The 21464-nt window shown below is 41.1% G+C and overlaps 1 protein-coding gene across 3 annotated transcripts in view; it reads left to right on the forward strand.

Moving 5' to 3' along the window:
* The window catches only part of LOC137335258 (extracellular sulfatase Sulf-2-like), a 287785-nt gene that overhangs the window by 177432 nt on the left and 88889 nt on the right, over positions 1-21464 (forward strand). For all 3 annotated transcript variants that reach the window (XM_068000536.1, XM_068000535.1, XM_068000537.1), the window contains 2 exons: positions 12173-12412; positions 20941-21092. In XM_068000536.1, the coding sequence (XP_067856637.1) occupies positions 12173-12412; positions 20941-21092 (392 nt within the window). The remainder of the gene's footprint in view (positions 1-12172; positions 12413-20940; positions 21093-21464) is intronic.

Raw genomic sequence — 21464 nt, forward strand, 5'->3', positions numbered from 1 at the left:
TAAGAATTAAACCAGCCATTTCCATCCTAGAGCATTGCAAGTAAATGTTTTTTGGTTTGTTGTTTGTCATCGTCCTTTGTTTTCAGTCACAGTATTTTGTTTGCCTTAGTTTCTCTGCTACCCTTGTCTCTTTTTTTCTTCAATGTACAAATTTAGCGTACGTTCTGTTGCCCATCTGTTATTTTTTAAGAAATATTTATCCACTTTGCTTTGAAAAGTAATTATGGATTCTGCTTCCATCAGTGTTTCTGACATGGAATTTCATGTCTTAACAATCTTCTGTGTAGAAAAAAAATACTAACATCTCATTCTTTTGATGATGATCTTAAATGTATGCCCTCTCATTACTGACTTACTGATTATTGAAAATAATTTTTCCCTTTTATCTTGGCAAAACCCCTCAAAATATTTCTAGTGAAAAGAGTCCCGGTTTTTCTAGTTACTCTTCATAGAAAAAGCTTTTCATCCCTGATATCATATTGGTAAATGCCTTCTGTCCTCCTCTGCCATCCTTCTAAAAGTAGTGCGCACAAAACTGGACACAATATTCTAGCTGTGGTCTAACCAATGATCTGTACAATTTTAGCATTACCTCTTTGTTTTTGTTTGCAATGCCCCTATTTATAAATGTGGGATTCCATAGGCTTTTTTGCATGTTTATCAAATTGTTCTCCGAATTTTTAAATATTTGTGAAGCTGAACCCCTAAGTTTTTCTGCTCTTCTACTCTTTTTAAAGTTTTACTGTCTATAATTCCTCTCATTCTTGCTCCCAAAATGTATTACCTCACATTTCTTCATATTAAATTTAGGCTAATATTATCTGTTACAAATTTGCAAACCGGTCTATGTTCTCTGTATTAACCCTTCCCCTTCATTGGCATTTACATGAATGTTACCTCAATCTATCTTTAGATAATTAAACCACTCGTTAGTATGCTCAATAGGGTAACATTTCCCTTCTTATTTCTTAATTCTAACCAAATTGATTTGTCTTTTTCACTTACACCTATGTTACCCATACATTCTAGTGTCAGCCTTGGCTCAGTGGTCACACTCTTTACTTCTGAGTCAGAAAATCACGGTTTCAAGCCCCATTGCAGAGAATTGAGCCTTCGGTGCAGTACAGAGGAGCTTCTGCACTCAGGTTCAGTCTTTTGGATGAGATGTTAAACTAAGACCCCATCTGCCCTTTCAGGTGGAAAACATCCCACGGCACTATTTGAAGAAGAGCAGGGGAGTTCTTCTGGTGTTCTGGCCAACATTTAACCCCAAACCAGCATAACCTAGAACAGATTGTCTGGCCATTTATCTTCTTGCAGTTCAAGGAACCTAGCTCTGAATAATTTGACTGCTGCATTCCCCTGCATTACAACAATGACCACACTTTAAAAGTACTCAATTGGCTGTAATGTACTTTAGGATGTCCTGAGGAGGTGTAAGGTGATATATAAATGCAAGCTCTTTAATGCTGTAGTGGGATCTTTCATGCTGTCACATCATTTTTTTTCCTAAATCTATCCCTTCTGAATATTTTATAATCAGGCATGTTTGGCCCCCAGTCCTGCCCTAAGCTAACCCACATCTTTGTTAATGTAATTATACCATTCTACCAATAGGAATGAGCACACCAATTTTATTATAGTCGTTTGTGCATTTACAAATGTACAACTCAAACGGCCTCTGACTTTTTGGTAATCTTGCTCTTTTTACCCCTGCTTCTTCTAAGCTGTTCTGTATTACTTCCCTTTTTTTCTCCTTTATCTTATGTTCTTTTCCCTTTTGTTTCACTTTATGCTTCCCCAACTTGTATTTTCTCCCTTACCTGCCATATTATTTTAAACCCTCCCCCAGAGCACTTGTTAGACTTTCAGTGAGGACATTGGTTTTGTTTAGGTGAAGATTGTCTGTCCTGTACAGGCCAATTCTGTCCTAAATGTCTCAAGAATCCAAACCGTTCCTTTCTACACCATCTCTCCAGTCGTGCATTTACCTCCCTTGCCTTATCACTTCTATACTGATTAACTAGCACATGGCACTTCCCGTATACAACCTTTCTAAAGGTTTGCAAATATTCAATAAACATTTTTAAAATCTATTTAACCTTCAGTCTATCTCCTAATCGCTAAAACTCTCTTCGCAGAATCTGAATTCTATTGCTTCCTATGACTTCTGGCTGTTCCTTTCTCCTCTCCAAACTTTTTGCACTCATTCCATTATATCCCTTATCTTGACACCAGGAAAGCAACATACTTTGGAACTCTCAGTTGCAGCTGCAAAAGCACCAGTCCATTCCTCTATTGCGACTGCATTTCTGCGCATCACTCCGATCCCCTTTGGCAACACTTGGTTCCTGGATCTGTGGTGTTGCTCATTGTTGTCCTTCTCTGAGTTGTTGCCATTGTCACAGGTATTCAATATTAAATAGCTTGTTGTCAATTCAGGTCTCTCAAGGTTTGCCTGCAGACCATTCTGTCTCTTCTTCCTACTCTGATGGATGATCATCCATTTCTGTTTTTATTACAGTACTTGTTCAAATATTTTTGTGCAGTCAGTGACATTTCAACGGCATTCTTGCATCTCAACACGACAGTGCAAATAAGGTTCTTAATTCACTCAACTGAAAAACAAAGCAAGCTTTCCAGATAATGTCACAACAGCCAGAAGATCTCTAAGAACAGCAGGCCATCCAGTTCATTTGTCAGAGAGGCAGGTTTTCTATTCAAGAGCAAATTTTTGATCTTGGATGTGCCATGAGGAAAAGATACTGAGCAACAGCTTAACTAACCCCCGGGGATTTCATGTTGACAGCTGAATCGCTGCTGTGGTCCCCCATCCAACGAAAATGGGAGAAGCCAAGGGGACTAGCTTACAGCAGAGGTGGAGAAAAGTACATTCTTTTAAAGTTAGTAAATCTAAAAACAAACTGAGGAATTTTAACCCCAATCCACCCAGCGGAAATCGAGTAGGGGCAGTTAAAATAGAATGGGGAGCTTACCCATTGGCATCCTGTCCTGATCTGGCCAAACATTATTCTAAGTTGCAGGCGGCAAGGACATCCACCCAAAGCCAGCAGAGTCCTTCTTTAAGTATGCAAATCAGGCTCTGCTTACATCATTGGGGCCCGAGCCTGAGGCCTGAGCGGGGGAGCAATGGTGGCTTTCCCGTCAGGCGAAGCTGCCAGGGCTTGGGTCAAAGGCAGAAGAGGCTCAGCAAGGTAAGTTTATTTAATTTTTTTAAAAAAGTTTCCTTGTGGTCCAGGAGGAGCAGAAATGCTCCTCTGGGCCCCACAAGGAAACCTTGGGTCTCCCCTGTCCTGGGCTTCCACCCTCACCTGGACCGTGATTGCCTGCCAACCCCACCGATCAACCCACCCTAGTGTCGGGGACTATTCATGCGGGTCCCTAGCAGTGGTCCTCTGCTGCTCGAAATCCTGCTTCTACCCGCCAGCCAGGTGGTCAGTTCAGTTGGGTTTGGGCGGAAGGCCAACGAGCTCCATGTAAGTGAGGCCTGGCTGTTAATATTGGCCAGGCATTGCACCGTCCCTGACTATCGAGTGCGCTGCCTGCTTTCGGTCCCTCACACAGCAATCCTGCTTCCCATTAAAATCGACTCCAATATTCCAGCCACACACAAGCAAGTATTTTTGAATAAACATCAGTTAATATGATGAGAAAACCAAACCATTAACTCCCAGCATATTGTATAGAATCTACAGATCCATTTATGTCCGTTTTAAATAACCACTTTAGATCCAAATAAAATTCTATACTTTTTCAGTGTAATGCAATACATTCATTTACTTCACTTTGATGGCGTAGACTGACCTGAATCTATCTCACGCTGAAAGAAAATCTCTTCAATCACAGTAATACATTTAGACTAAATGTTAAGAATGGATCCTGCATTATAATGCCTTTGCATTGGTTTTGAAGTACTGCAATGACATTAACTAATTCATTAACTGTTTTTATTACTAAATCTATAATAGGTCCTTCCTCAGATTCATTCAGATAGTCCCAGAGCAATGAAAATGTCATCAATTTGATCATATTATCACACAAATTATACATGAGGGAGAGCTTTCTGCATAGCAACAGACCATTGTTAAAATATAGTATATTTTTGGTGTAGTCACAGTGTTGGCAGAATTGCAAATGCATCACACGTATATCACATAAGCAGTATAGAGAGCAGGCCTTGCACCATCAGCTTATTTCCATATTTAGGATATGCTGCCTACGCATTTTGGCCCAGGCACAGAGAGCATAATTGAGCAGCTCTTAAAGGGCTGTTGTGAAAATGTTAAAGAAAAACTGTCATGTAAAAGTGGGTGGCTGCATGCGCGAGCATCATTTCAGTATTTCCTAAAGCTAAAAATGTTCATTAAGTATTCACAAACCTTTCCAAAGGTTGTACGTGGGAAAAAGAAATGGCAGGCTAAAAGTGAAGGAAGGGAAACTGAATCCGGAGGCATGAAACAGAGCCTGTGGGCAAGTGACAGTGACGCACCACCAGACTCTCTGTTTGATGACTGGTAAAGTGGGCTTGCTGCTGCATAAGGTGCATGCAAGGAGTTTGTGCTGCTTGGCACTCCAGAGCAGCCTTTCTATAAGACAGTAGTGCACCATGCCTGGCAAGAGGAGGCTCAATGCTGTATACGGTGCCCACAGCACTTGGGAACAGATACAGGAAAAGTTGCCAATACTTAAGGAACATGGCATGATAAAACTATATGACAGTACCATATAGATGACACAAGCATGCTGGCTACAAAATGTTGCCTGTCAGCCTCTTCAACATTTACTGCTCACTTATGGCAAGCCCTCACATAACTTTACAGGTCTTTCGTAGCACCACATACATACAATAACTCCAGCTGGGCAAACACTTTTTTATTTGGCAAATTTATTTTGGCCTTCAACAGCCAAATATTTGCAATGGGACCTAAGTCCTTACTGCATTTGGGGCCAAAAAATATGCTTGCACTTCATGGGCAGATGGCAGTTCTTTTGGCTGATAGGATCTGTCATTAGCTCCCAAACCCCTGTGATGAGGAAGAAATATAGTGGTCTCTGAAAGGTTGCCTAGGTAATCTTAACAACATTTCATTGTAACCTTGGTGGAGCATCACAGACAGGGAATGCATTACGCACTGGGAGAACCCTGAAAAATATTTAATTGAACTGGCCTTGCATTATAGTGTGAGGTCAGCTCATTTGGGTATAGGTACAGTCAGCACCTGATGATTGGCGGTCCAGGGGCCAGAGCTATGCACGTGCACAAGCGTATACACAAATGGATAAAGCTACAAAACAACAAAGAATTTTCTGGAGCTAAGGACTATTATTCAGCAAAGCAGAGCTGGAATATACAATCTTTCCTACACCTTGAGTCACGATCCCCATGCTTTCAGAATTTTAGTTAATATACATGTTTTAAGTCTTGCGTTTGTTAGGCTTTTTTGGGGATAACGTCCTTTGTTGCATGGATGGTCCATGAGCAGTCCCTTTCAATTTCAATCACATTAAGGTCTCAAAAAATGTTAACAAACTTCTCATCCCATGATGTGGGCTGATATGAACATGCTGCTGGAGCTCGGTGCCTGTATAAAATGGGGTCTGGAACTTTGGCTCCATATTTGTTCCACTTTCAAGATGATTACTCCCAGATGCACCATATGTAACCTTGCCCTGTTAAAGGGCTATTGCCAAGGTGTAGGTGGAGAAGAAAACCTGCATCAACCAGTTGCAGGAGAGGATCCTAACCATATGGGAGTTTGTGAACATGTGATGGCCACATGCTTGGTGTTTGTTCTTTACCACACTTCATGGGCCACAGGATAAACAACTGACATGGCTGTAATACAAAATGAAGTGATAAAACTTGGGCCTGCCAATTCATTTGGAAAGTAAGCGAACAGCTGCTAGAGTTCTGTGCATTCCCTGTCTGTGATGCTCCACCAAGGTTACAGTGAAATGTTGTTAAGATTACCTAGGCAACCTTTCAGAGACCACTATATTTCTTCCTCATCTCCTCCCAAGATCAGATTACAGGTGAGACCGCATTCATTCTTTCTACTATTTATGTCCAGGCTGCGCTGATGCTACTCTCCAGAGGGGAAGTCCTCTCCATTCCAAAAAAAGATCACCCTTCTCTCCAGCACTTTCTGGAGCAGAACCTCCAAACCTGCATTCTGCAATTTTGCCATTCATTGTCCTGATCTTGCTGCAGATATTTCTTCTCTGTACGGCAGCAAGCAGCCCTTTAAAAGCTGCTCAAGCCAGATAATGCACCTCTTTGCTTCATTTAAATTCAATCAATGGAAAATTGTTTTCCAATCCGTGCTTGAACCAGACCAGGTACTTTGCCACAGGAAAGCGCTCAGAAAATTAACTACTGAATCTAACTTCTAACCTTGCATTCTTTTGATACCAGTCTGCAATAGAAAACTTTCCCCATGTGATTGGAGTCGACAAATAAAATACCCATTGTTCTTCAAAGGATCAATCATTTGAGTAGCTTGAGTTCCCTGGACAATCCTAAGCGTGAAACTTAGGGTTTGAATATATTTAATGTTTCACAGACACAATGGAATTTCTGAACTAATTCACATATAGGTACAATTAAACAACATCACTGTTGCCCACCTCCTATTGTCTATTATCTCACATCCTTACAAAGTCCAAAAGGAATTCTTTTTTAAGAATACAGCAAATTAAAATTGATTGTAAATGCATTTTTTTTTATCTTAAAGAAACAAAGTGATACGATGCAGAAATATTATGTGACACATGACAGAGTTGTGCATCCATTGCCATGCCGTTATAAAATATTGTTCATTAGCTTAAACCAAGTGTGACATCCTGTAATATTTTGTCCAGATACAGAATAATTTGGGTTAGAAATTCAACATTTTTTCAATTAACAACTGATCAGGTAGCCTACTTATTAAAAGTGATAAATTACCCAAATTTTTGGAGCTGGACTAAGGTGAATGATCTGTGGCTTTTTTTCCAGAACTTTTATTCTAAAGCCACTAATGTACAAAAGCTGTACAAATTGGTCCTTTGTCAGCATATTTTACCATCTGAAAAGCACTGCCAGTATTTTCTGTCAGTGAAGATCTCTACATGGTTAAAATAAATAACCAACTCCAGGATTTGAGCACATAATCTAGGCCATCACTCCAATGCTGTAATGATGGACTGCTGTATTGTCAGAGCTGCTGTCCTTCAGATGAGACATTAAACCAATTCTGATGGTTCAGGAAGACATTAAAGATCCCATGGCACTATTCAGAGAAGAGAGGGGAGGTCTCCTGGCTCCTAGCCCACATTAGCATCTCAACCAACCAAAAACACAACCAATTATTCATTTCATTACTACTTACTGGACATTGCTCTGCACAAAATGGCTGTCACGTTCTTCTGCATAACAATAATGTCTGCATTCAAAACAATTTATGAAACATGAAGCACTTTGGGATATTTTTGAGATCATGAGAGATGCCATTTAAATAAAAGCCTTTCCTTCTTTCGTTCTTTCTTTCTTTCTAACTGGGATGCTATCCTTTTAAAATTACTAGCAAGTCCATATTCAGGTACCCATAGCCTGCTGTGAATACTTGATTCCTATTCATCTGTGCATAATATATATTCTGAAATACCAACTTCTTACAGTAGGTAAGGGATACTCTGTTATAAGGACAAGAACATTATACCTTGTAATAATCTATGTATTATTTGGCTGCTAAAGTGCAGCTGTGTGTAATTTTGTACGATCCTTTAGGCCACAAGGTGTAATTACTGTGTCTTCCTGAGTCAATCGGAGGCTGTTTTTTCTTAGGCAGATCCTTAGCTTAATTAGAGGTCAGTCTGACTTTATTTTATTCCTGAAGTCATTTAGAATCTATTTTCTGTTGGAGGAGAGGTTTCTCAATACCATTCTCTTTTTCTTTCTGTGACATAGAAATTTGCATGTGCGACGGTGTGACACCTAAATTGTGATATTTATTACTTATGGTTGAGTTGACGATGTGTGTTTATAAGGACAGGAATGTTATATATGTAATGCACAATATTATTCTACTTAGTGGAACTATGTTCCTTTAAGGCTACTATGGCTAAAAGCAAACAGAGGTTTGTGTCATTTGGAGTTTAACTGTTGTTTGGTCGGTGGAATTTGCAAATTGGAAAGTGCTCGTCAGTTCAAGGCTGATGGTTAGAAGTGCGGATCAGAAGCACCCTACACCTTAAAATTACTTTGCATCTGTAATAAAGTGTAACATCTGGAGTGTAACATCTTTGTGTACTGATATGCCATTTTTAATATGGATCTTCTGTCGGCTTGCTCACTAGTCAAATGATATGCTGTTTTATAAAGGCAGAAGTGTTACAGCGTGTAATGCACAATGTATTATTCTGCCGTTAAGGTGGATCTGTACCTAAGGCCACAAGGTCAATCGTCAAGTAAACATATCTGTAGAGTTTAATTGTTTGGTGAGGGAACTGGGCAGGTTGAGATCATTCAGAATTTAATTGCTCTTCAGGCTGCAAGTGAGAACCTAGGGTGAATGTATGGCTTTCTTTTTTTTTCAAGTGTGATTGCAAAGGTTATTTTTTAAGTTACTGGTTACAGACATTCGGACTCTGGTGTTAATAAATTATTTTCTGTTGGGAAAGTTTCTTTTTATATTCCAAATGTCTGTCTTTTTAAAGTTTTTTTTGGGAAGAAACTTGCATTTACGCCAATCACGGCAATAAATTTGCCTAGAATGAATTTGCCTATAATTAAGTATGATAGAGAAGTGTGATATGACAGGGGACAGAAAATGTGGGCACACCTCCATTATATTATATTACTATCTCCCATGATGTTGCACTTGGGGAGTTGAGATAAGTGTAGTCTTTATGTGCAATGAGATTAGAGGGTAGGGAAACAGAAGGCACAGAGTACAGAGGAAGCAGAGGGTGAAGATGGGGAGGTAGGTTAGAGTAAGGAGAATGTAGGTGTTGCAGGCAGGAATAATGAAATATCAGCTGATTTTTATTTTTGCAAATGCAATAACAGTTGGACTCACAAGGAATGATTTTTCAGATTCCACAGCTCTTAGTTTGAGTACTGTCTTGATTTAATATTCCTAGATACTCAAGAATGATAGATTTTAGTAACAATTGTCATTTTGATATATTGACCTTGTGAAGTCATGAGTAAATGCTACTCCAATAAACAATATTATTAAACAGGCTAATATTATTTGCAGAGCCCTTTGGGAATGGAAAAATGATAAAGTGGCTAAGCAAGTGAATGGGCAATCAAGCTGCAGGCTGAGTCAGGAGGGAAGAGGGCCCGAGGATCTTTGGGATCGGGGAGTGGGGAAGGAAGCATCATTAAGGAGCAAGGTTCAGATGGAGGCTTGAATGGCCTCTCTGGAGCCTTGGAGAGCAGGCAGATTAGAAACAGTACACCCAAGGATACGTTCAAGCACGAGGTGGCCAACAGCCATGGTGCCAACACCGCCATTAACAGATAGAGGTGCAGTGGGGAACCTGACTATTTGATAGGGAACATGGAGAGGCATTCTTATCTAGGAATGACAAAACATGGCCCTGCAATCAGGAAAAAATAATTACTGAAGAATTAAAAAATCTTAATGGAAAATATAGACAGGAGAGATTAGCCGACAGTGGTACTTACCTGTATCTAGGGAGGGAGACTGTGGGCTCGATATTAGCACGCACTATCAGGTGCATTCCTGGTGGGGGGGCTCCGAAAATCGGGGAATGCCGGAGCGGGTCGGGAGCCCGGCTCCAACCCGCCCACTTCCGGGTTCCCCACAGATGTGCTGACTTGCGCGTGCAGCCCCTGCATGTGGGACTCCCGCAGGCAATTAAAGCCAGCGGGGTGCCACGTAACAATATTTATTCTGGTATTTCAGGTCGTTAACAGACCTGATTAAGGGAATATTTCAGGTGGGGTGGGATTTTACAAACAACTGGAACTGTTTCCCGTACTGGGGGAAACACTCCCAGTTCAAATGGACGTGTTGCAGCCATCAGCCTGAGGCAGCTGCAAAGGTCCATTTGACAGGTGGCGGGGAGACACCCTCACTCATTGCAGGAGGCCACTCTGTCACCTTGGACAAAGTTTGGCCTCCACCACCCTCCTCCTAACAATCAAATTCACCAACTTGCACACGTACCCCGGGGTCCAGACCCATGTACCTACCTTGCGGACCCCCTCAGATGTACATCTTCCGGATGGGGGCCGCCGTAGCTGCAGTCATGACCTCCTCGGAGGGCGAACAGCATTACCGGCCACGCCGTCCACCTCTGACACGTGGAGCTCCACAACACAGTGCTGTGACACATCCACCTGCACAGCAGGAGGGAGGGCAAAGGCAGAAAGAGATGCATCGCAGAGGGCACTACCGTCGCCACAGGGTCCACAGACCGAGGCTCAGCCTCCTGGACCTCTCTGAGCAGCAGTGCACATGGAGGCTCAGAGTCACTCGACATGTATTCATGGACATCTGCAGCCTCCTTCATGCCGAGCTGCTCCCGGCTGGCCCAAGCACCATCTTCTTACCTGTCGCTGTCAAAGTCACCACTGCCCTCAACAACTTCTCCTCCGCATCCTTCCAGGGTGCCACCGGGGACATCGCCGACGTCTCTCAGTCGTCTGCACAAAAGAGCCCTCCAAATACACCGACACCCACTCTGCAGTGACACAATGGGTGGCATCAGTTGTGGGTCTTCATAGTGATCCTCAAGAAAGGGCATTATTGCACAAACCAGACAAGATTTGCAAAGACGTGGCAGTAGTGGTGTCAATATAATATGTGATGTGAGTTGGTCAGAAATTAAATATAAGTAAAAACCATGACAAACCCTCAAACACCCTTGTGAATCCCCTTCATGCTCACAACACATTTGCCTTACGCTGCCTACTGCACATATGTGATGTATGCCCTGTGGCTGCAGCACAGGTAGTGGCAGGTTGAGTGAGGCTGACCGTGAAAGAGATGCATGCGAGGGTGAATATGAGATAGAGCCATGAGATTGTATGAGGATTGGGTTGAGTGGTAGTGGCGGGATGAGTACTGGCGAGGTGAGTAAGTGCAGGTAAGATGAGTTTGAGTGGGTGTGAGGGGTGATGTGACAGAGTAGTGTTGGCAGTGCAGAAGGAGATGTGGGTTGGGGACGGTGATGTGGCAGACGGAGTGTAGGGGAATGAGTAAGTGTACTCACTTTGGCTGACCTACTTAGGTCATTGCAGCGCCACCTGCACAGTATGCAGGTGGGCGATATGTTGGTGGTGCAGGTGACCTACACTGCCACCTCGAGCCAGGCCTTCTTGGTGGCAGAGGCAGGCCGCCTCCTCCTGCCCGCTGGGGGGAAGATCTCTGTCCTCCCCCCCCCCACCCACCCTCCTCACCCCATCCAGTAAGACCTGGAGTGAGGCATCATTAAACCTGGGAGCAGCCTTCCCCCTGGGCTGCTCCATGCTGTAATTTTTCCTATTCCTTGCAGCATCAGTCAGTGGAGGACTGCCCCTTTAAATAGAGCTCCTCCAGCTGACAGACCTTACTGCGCATGCGCAGTCAGCCCGACGCGCAGCTCAGCAGCGGGGAACCCGGAAGACCAGGTAAGTGGATCCAATTAGGCTGCGATCGCGCGCGGGGCAGACTGATTTCACCGGGCGCTTTACCCACGTGCCCAATTGCCCCCCCCCGCCGCAAACCCGCAGCCCTGGTAATATCGAGCCCTGTAATTCTGATGGTCCGGTAATCCGCGGACTCTGACATTCCGTCTAGTGATAGAGCTAGAGTTTCAGGCATAACTAGGGACCAATGTCTGCGCATAGTTGTTCACTTAATAATGGCAAATTTTATCGAAGTCCCACCTAGAGGAGACAGGAATGGAGATGCCAAAATAAGGGGGTAATTTTGATTTTGGGTGATAGTGTAAAACGGGCAATATCAATTCAGCTGCCTGTTATACATCTCTCCCGATTTCCATTTCCATTTCTGGAAATGTAACGTTTTACACCATCACCCAAGTCAAAATTACCCCCAGGAGTGTGTCACAGGCGTACCAAACTTAATACATTGTTGAAAATGTTGAGACTATTAATTCTGAGCAATGATCATGCCAATTTGAATTCTTTTAGGATCTTTGGAGGTAATGAACAAGACAAGGAAGATCATGGAACAAGGAGGAGCCCATTTCACAAATGCTTTTGTGACAACACCCATGTGCTGCCCTTCAAGATCTTCTATGTTGACAGGGAAATATGTCCACAATCACAATACCTACACAAACAATGAGAACTGCTCATCTTCCTCCTGGCAGGCCACACATGAACAGCAGACATTTGCTGTGTATCTGAACAGCACTGGTTATAGGACAGGTATGCTATTGAAAGAAATCTTTTATGGTATTCATAAGTCTTTAAGAAACTGGATATTTATGAAAAAAAAAGCCTTTTTTCTCATTCAAACAAAAAAGCAATGATGGAGAAATATTTCAGCTCTGATGACACTTCAACGGAAGAACTAAAGGACAGAGTGATTAAAGAGCATGTATGGAATACAAATTGATAGCTCTAAGTAACAATGAGCACATTTGAGGAGAATAAATCATGGCAGAGTCAGGAAAAGTCTAATTCCATTGAATTAAAATCTCACAAGTGTCTTAGAAGGAAGCTGGCAAAAGGATATGTGGAAAAGAGTGCAGAAATGGGATTAGAGTGCACAGCTCTACTGGCACAGGCGTAATGTACCAAATGACCTCCTTATTCACTGTAATTTCTATGATAAAGTCAGAGTCTCATGTAAAGCCATGAATTTTAGGCCAAGTATGAATATCTTTATATCAGGTTAAGTCCCTTTGTTTGTTTTGTTGAGTCCTATGGCACTAATTACAACATGTTATCTGTCAGATGTTGACCGGAGCTGTAGTTTCGAACAACTTGTCCTTCCACCTTATTCAAAGACTTAATATAAACTAACTCTAGTTTTCATTTAACTTCACTGATAACAGACTTTTGTTAAATAACTAAAGATTACATTTCTTTATTTATAAATATAAAATGTTCCAGCTGAAGGGGGTTCAAAGATTTTCCAGCCTAACTGAGTAATAATCACTCAGCACTCAAAAGAATGAGTACATGAATTTCTGGTCTGCAATCATCAATAGTAATAGTTTGAACTAGGATAAGGTCAAATCAGTAGGCAGAATACCATTAACTTCTTTTGGCTCTTTGTTTTGTTGGTGGAACAAAGTGTGTGTGTTTATGTTACATATCTGAGACTTGTTTGAAGTTACTTTTTAGTGGTTTAAGTACCAAGCGAAAATCAGATGAAACTAAAAGATTCCACACAGGATTTTAAGTAACTTAACACTGCCAGGAATTTCTCCCAGACAACAGGACAGTACATTCATGTTATGAAACATTTTAAAATGGTAAATTTAGTGAGGCACTGCACTACCAGCAAGACTTCACACACAGCAGTTCCATGACACAAAATTGGGTGCCCAACCTCGTGCAGCCAATTCACGGGCACATGATTTCCAACAAGCGATTTGGGGACTAATAATGAGCTTTATTTAAATATTTAAATCCCATTTTAAATTTTATATCGTTGGGTGAGGCTTCACTCATAGCACAAACCTCACCATAAAAACTGGGTGCATGGGAGTCTTGGGGCCTTGCTTTTTGAAGACTGCTTCTAAAAAAAAATGAATTTTAGATTTTATTTTTGCTTTTTTTAATTCAATTTCCTGCCCTTTGATTCATGCATTAATTAATTTTGGTAGATAGGCCTTTATTTTCTCATTTTGTTTTCATCTGCCAATAATATTCTTGATTGATGCTGGCTTTGATGTCATACCATGCAGAGGTGAGGACGGGTAGTCCTTTGGGGATTCCAAGTTTGCTACATAATTGAGATGAGGAAGAGTTCATGGGGATTGAACAAATAAAGCCATAATGACCCCTCAGGCAGTTTGGCTACACCCATCACTACACCAGGACCTATGATGACTGGCCCCACTGACCAGGCCCCTAAGAGTAGAGGAGCACTTTAGTCTGGACTCTCTAGTATCTATTTATTGTTCTTCAATTGCTATCTCTACCTTCACGAAAAATGTGCCATGCAGCTTAGGCGCAATGAGAGTGTGTGCAAAAATAGCAATGATTGTACACAATGCTTCAAATGGTACCTCCCAGAGGTTGAGACAATTCACAACTTAGTTTTGTGCTGTGCTCGATGGGCTGCATAATAAATGTGTGCAAAAGTGAAGAGTGCACGCCTTTTGATCATGCTGCTGATACTTACACATTCTTCCTCATTTGCAGCCAGGTATGAGGGAGCTGAGTGACTGCATTGGCTCGGCCCTGACCTCCCTCCGTTCAGGTGACATTTGTACATTTACTGAAGGGTGACCTTTAGCTCCAAAATAAGGCCACCTTTTTTATCACTAGCTACCTCCCCAGATTTTGTACTCCCAAACCAAGTGCACTGCAGACTAAACATTCTAGGCAACTTTCCTGTGCAAATTGTCTATTTAAAGTGGGGTCAAACCTTAAATTGCAACATTTGATGTGGCCCCAGCCCATGCTATGGGCATAGATACACCTGTGTCACAGGAGAGCACAGACCCCATTTTATTGGGATTACAAATTCAGGGCTTATTGCTGATAGAAAAACTCAGATCCTAAACAATACAGTAAATTATTACATGGCACCTGCCTGCAATGGTTTGATGAACTAATCTCAAATAATTTTGATTTAATTATTAATATATTCTAAAATGTTTTCTTTTCAACCTGCAATCCAGGTTTCCCTCTCCCCCCATGAACCTCTTCATAGAGACATAACTAATGAATATGAGTTGTAATGCCACAGCTTTCCATTTTTACAAATGAACAAGGCAAATGTTTTTAAGAATTAAAGGTATGCTTCCTCACAGCATATCAGCACTAAAATATCAACCATGGCATAGGTGAATTGGTGTGTGAAATTATTTCCAATTGCCATTGTATCCTGGCCTTGCTGGGAGCGGATAATGAAAAGCCTGGAAAGGTTAAAGGTAGAACTGCAGAGCTTTCCTGACAACTCAGCAAGTTTTCCTGGTGAATAGCTGAACCATACAGATCTGGAAGCTCCAAGGGTTGATAAGTCGAATTACCATACAACAGGTCCAGCCATATTCACATCTTACAAGGTTTGATCTTGCCATTGGGATGATATTAAAATCTTGCTTCTGTAAAATTACAAATATTACAAAGCACAGCATTGGTAAGTAAAATAATGGAAAATGGCCAGCTTTAGTCATTTCGACTGTTGATGAGAAAATTGCCTGGTGCTCTCATTATACACAGATACACAGCGAATTCAGCTCTTATAAAACTATCTGAAAAATGTTGGTCACTAAAATCAGTCTGAGTACCATACCAGATGGAAATCTCTACGTGTTGCTAAAATGAAAACAGACTTTGGCAGATCTTTCATGTCTAGACGACAATTATGATGCAATTTGCTCCCTGTTGATATGTGGTGAGCACCCAACCTTCCCAATTTTAAACCAAAGATTAAACAATGTGACATTTTATGGTCATGTGCCTGGTTTCTGCCTTTGGGCTTTCAACCAGAATGATGATATCTGTTGAAAATAATTATCCCTCACAGTACAATGAACAAGTTATCTTCTGCTGTGAGGGTCAGGCTGCTGAGAAAAATAATAACAAAATCATCTGTTATTAGAATTTTTTATGAAGTGTGGCCTGCAACAGCTCTCCAGAATTCTTTGTGAAGTGTGGCCTGCAAACATCAAGGATTGACCTTGTAGCGTGTATTATGTGATCATGTTAATCTTTATATTTCTGGCATTCCTCACGAAATAGAATTTGAAGCCAGCTGCCAGCTAATGAAAGTCCATTTTTTCCAGCGTTCATTCAACCTCAGAAATTGAAATTGAGACTTGAGAGGCACAAAATGTAAGGCAAGTGTTAGAATGGGTTGTATTTGTTAGAAATTAATTCAAAGTAAACATAATGGAAATAAACTGGAAAGAGAACAGGAAAGAAGAGAGAATTGAAGAGAAATTAAAGACCATGTAAGCAGAAGTTAATTGTCTAATGTAAGGAATCTTACAACACCAGGTTATAGTCCAACAATTTTATTTTAAAATCACAAGCTTTCGGAGATTATCTCCTTCGTCAGGTGAGTAGTGAATGAGAGGTTCTCAAATCGCATATCTTATATTAGGCTGGGACACCATCACACCAATCAAAGGTCTCATTCACTACTCACCTGACGAAGGAGATAATCTCCGAAAGCTTGTGATTTTAAAATAAAATTGTTGGACTATAACCTGGTGTTGTAAGATTCCTTACATTTGTCCACCCCAGTCCATCACCGGCATCTCCACTTAATTGTCTAAGTGTTTGTTTTTTTAACCGTAATATTTTAGTTATAAAGCTATTCCGGATAGCTGACTAACTTTTTGTAATATTAAGGTTTATTTCAGTGTCACGGTGCGAGGCCTAAAAGTGTTTAGAAAATGGCTACCCCAGAGAGCCTGGAATTCCTCAGATCTGCCAGCAGACTAAAAATTAATAGATTAATGGATAGCACTCTGCATACTTTGTAGAAATGTTGTTATAATGGAGATTTTCTCTTCCCTTACTTTACCAGGTTTGCTTCAGTCACCAATATTACACACAACAATTTGACATTACAATATTTAACACTGCGATCACTTAAAAAATCAGGCTTTCACCTTACCTTGAGATGGGACAATATAAAACATTAAACCTGTCAAAACAATTGCTGTAAGCATGATATCTAACTTACATTCTCTGACATAGTTACTGAGCTTATAAACAGTTGCAATATGGTTACAGGTCTTATAAACAAATAATACAGTTACTGCTCTCATACAGAGAAATAATTGTTTCTGACAATGTTGAAAATGTTAATTTAAATAATTGCAATTTTCTGCATACCCTATAAATATTGGAAAAAAGTGATAGTTTAAAAAATGTTATCCAACTAAAAAAATTGATTCTGGGGTTATCTCAATACATGTGGATTTTTATCAAATATCTTATTGATGTTGAGTTATAGTTTAAAATCCTTCTTTCCACTTCCTCCATTGTGTTTTTACTGAGCTCCTGCTGATGTTTCTATTGATTCCATGCATGGAGTAGCTGATTTGCACTGAGAATTCACCACAGAAGTGTTTAGGCCTTTGGCTGTCACTGAAACATCTAAATGCTCTCTCCAGCCTTTGAATTTGCCCAAAATAATCCTCAATGATTGAGGCTGACAACTATTGAAACACTCCCTGCTAAAATACCTGCGGGCATATGTTTGCTTTGGCATTCAGAGAGCACAACTTGGAACAGCTTATTTCCACATTACAAAAGTGATTTAACAATAAAAGTAACCTCAAAAAATGATTAATTTGTGGTGCTGAAAAAACAGCAGAAGAAAAGCTAGCTAAATATCTTTACTGAAACCACTAATGCCTTTTTCTGCCTCTACATAAAACTCCTAACAGTATTTACAGTTCAAGTCAGATAACTGAGCATTGGTAAGTAAATGAGTTATTAGAGTGTGCGTCGAGGTGTACCAAATGCACTTTTTTCATATAATTTATCAAAAGCCCATAAGATTGCATGAGCTCTGCATTATATTCTGTTGTCAGCTTCTGACATTCAGAAAGATTTGAACAGCTCCTGGGGTGAAGTAACTGATAGCAATTTTCTGCTCTGGGACAATAAGGAAACTGTTTGGAGCTTTGTGGATAAACAAACTCTTAAGACTGATTCTTGTCTCATCAACCCAAAGGCCTATAAATTCAGCCGCTCAGTGCCCATTTTTTATGCGCTAACCGGCTTACTAAGCCCCCAATATGGCGGGCAGGAAGAGCGTGCTCATTTCCGGCTGGAAGTGCGCCGCCCACCATACTGGGGAAGGAGGCTGCGCTGGCGCCAAGAGCGCACGCCAGCATCATTGAAAATCAAGAATAGATTGTAAATTAGGGTCCTGCACATCACAATAAAAGAACACAGGCCGCTCACTCCCCAACCCGACCACCAATCGCTCCCCGGGCCCGAGGCCTGATCTCTCCCAATTCCCCCCCCCGCCGGCAAACAATTTCCCACTCTCCTGATCACCAATCGCCTCCCCACTGCACCCCCCCCCCCACCCCACCAAGTTGAAGGGAGAAATGTTTTTACACAGAGTTGTTAAGACATGAATATCCTCCCAGAAACAAGTGGCGAAAGCAGAATCCATAATAGCTTATAAAAGGTAAGTGCATAAATTTTTGGAAAAGAAAACTTTAAAAGGATATGGGGAAAGGGCAGGATAATGAATCTAAATCGATAATTCTTTCAGAATGTCAGTCCAGGCATGGTGGACCAACGTCTTACTGTGCTGTAAAATTCTATGACTCTTTACTTTTTAAAGTTACACACCACCTGTGGTTTTAATGGAATTAGGGTCATGGCTCCATCGCTAATCGAGAGTCTGTTTCCAATTAAGCTATTCACAAAACCAACAGTATATTTTTGGCATGCACACAAAAACACTTAGACTGCATTTTGAAATGGACCAGTGAGATCTGGTGTGCACCACATGAAAAAACTGTCCACAATACACAGCACTAATAGCCAGAATTTTTCACTTCAGTACATCAAATAAGATTAGCCTTTAGTTCGTACGGAAGATATTAATGTTAACAATATCTTCTGTGCATTTGCGCTTCCATTCAACTGTACCATGTAACAGCCACCCTTCAAAATATAGGAAATCATTTTACAAATGGCCTGGGGTACAAAACCAGTAATTATCTTGAGAGCTGCAGAAGAATGAGGTACTCCCAGGTTAAATTCCTCCGAAATATAAAACAATATTTGCTAAATTTTTTATAGATTTGTTTCCAGTGTGTTTGTAGGGTTATCGGATTTTGGACTCTATTTGGTTTTGACCACTCTTGATTGAAGCTAATAGTTTTGCACTTATATTTTTCAAGTATTTACCCGAGTATACTGGCAGTTCTAGGAATTTTAGGCTCCTACCAATTTTTAAAATTTTCAGTTCACACATGATACTGAAGCAAATTCTAATATTAACAGTTATTAAGTTACTCAGACATCCAGCATAGTTGTCTTAATGTAATATTGACTGGTAATACAGAACTGTGCTTAAAAAAAATGAATTGAAAATAAATCAGTTAAAACCCTTGATTGCTGTGCTCCATACCTTAACTGTCCAACTCATTTCTCTCCTGTTTTTATGATTTTTAACCACTTCTGTTTCAAAACAATATATCCTATACTGAATAATCTATAATTTTTTTTTCTCTTTAAAATCTAATTTGGGATACTTTAACTAACCTGATTTGTTCTACTTTCCAGTACCACCAGCTGCATTGAAACATTTGGGCTCAGATTTTCTTCAAATGTGCCTTCAGTATTGGGGTGGGTGGGGGTGAAAATTGGATTGGGAGCAGTTCCATTGACTACGCTTCAATCACCAGAAGTGACAGCAGACATTGAACATGCCCTATTCAATTTGCATGGGACTGTGGGCACACACATGACCACTAAAACATCTTAGCTGCCCACCTGTCCCAAGAAATCTGGTACTTCTCTCCAGTTCGGGTGGAGGGCTGTATGCCCCCCCTTCATCCCTCAAGCAACACCCTTTGTAAGTGGGTCACAGCTACAAATAATACAAAAAGTCTTGTTATAATCCTGACTTAGACTCTGTTCCCCCTTTAGTACTGCATTGAGGTGTCAGCCAAGATTATGTGGTCAAGTCTCTGGAGTGGAGCTTGAACCCACAACCTCTGATTCAGAGATGAGAGTACTACCACTGAGCCAAGACTGACACCCTTATCCCAAGTGCTATTGTTGATAAATTATCCGTTTGCAAAATGAAGTGATGATTCATTGGTGGGGCTGTAAATATTAAACAATTAAGGATTTGAAGAGTAAAGATTGACCACTTCTCATTTAGTGGAGTATTGATGTTCGCATCTGATAATTTCCTGTTCACAGGTAGGTAATTCGGCAGAGATGCTGAGTGGAGACAAGGCACTTCTCTCAAGAAAGGAGGGGACATTACAGGACAAATAAAACTGGAGCTGAATTTCCATGGGGCACAATCCTGGCAACCTCAAGCTGGGACTGTGCCCTCACCGTCTCTTCCAGAGTAGACATACTTGGTGGACATCACCCAAATTGCATGGAGCCAGTGGGCACTCGCATGACTACAAACACATCTTAGGCACTCACCATTCCCAAGCTGCCAGTAAATTAGCATCCCTGCTCAGTCCAGGCAGAGGGCTGTGTGACCCTACCCCCCAAAGTGAGTCACAGCTACAAATAATAAAAAATGAAAAACGTCCCCTTATGATCCTAGCCTGGACCTCCCACCCAGTGGTCAGTAATCAGGCTAATAGGTGGCCGGTATGTCTCATCTCCCCTGCCGTACCAGCCTCCAATCTTATGCTGGGTCCTTGTGAGGCCAAGGCATGAGAATACCTTATGTAGGGAGTTCCCCAGCTGCACCTTACAAGGCCACCCCTATGGCTGGGTCCCAGAGAAATTTGCAGCCATTCTGGCAGACTCTTGCTAAATTTATACCAGGGTATGCCAGATCAGTCGAGGAATTTCAGCTCTATTGTGTCACCTGCGTACACTTCCTAGCAGCTGGTTACAGAGTGACATTTAACAGAGACTTGGGAACAACTCATGGCCTCAAGCTATTGTTCAGCCATTTATGCAGTTATATGAAAAATGAACTGATCAGTAATCTAAAGTTTGTTAATCTGTTAATGGGAGCTATGGAAAACAGCAGGTTAAATGCACAGCCTTTTGATTTGGATGGTGTTTAATTTCCTCCTTTTGTATTACAGCTTTCTTTGGAAAGTATCTGAATGAGTACAATGGCAGCTACATTCCACCTGGTTGGCGTGAGTGGGTTGGATTAGTAAAGAATTCTCGATTTTACAATTACACACTCAATAGAAATGGTGTAAAGGAGAAGCACGGATTTGACTACTCAAAGGTACTTTTCTATAGCTAATCTAATGCAGTTCTATACAAGGACTCTTGGTCAATGATTTGCTCAAGTTGTGCTCTAGGTACAAAAGTTGTAGTTCCACTAAATATGGCATTGCTTTTTCAAGTTGCTGTATCCCATTTTACAGGCCAGTGAGTTTCTGTTTTTTTCATTTCGTTAACTTTATCTTGAAAGTTATTAAAACTATATAGTTTACTCCTAGCTAGATTCTGCTCAAACACTGGTATCAATGTCAAAGCACAAAAGAATATAAGAAATAGGAACAGGAGTAGGCCATATGGCCTCTTGAGCCCACTCCCCATTCAATCAGATCATGGCTGATCTTCTACCTCAACTCCACTTTCTTGCCCAATCCCC

Source organism: Heptranchias perlo, chromosome 19, assembly GCF_035084215.1.
Source record: "Heptranchias perlo isolate sHepPer1 chromosome 19, sHepPer1.hap1, whole genome shotgun sequence".
Classification (NCBI taxonomy): domain Eukaryota; kingdom Metazoa; phylum Chordata; class Chondrichthyes; order Hexanchiformes; family Hexanchidae; genus Heptranchias; species Heptranchias perlo.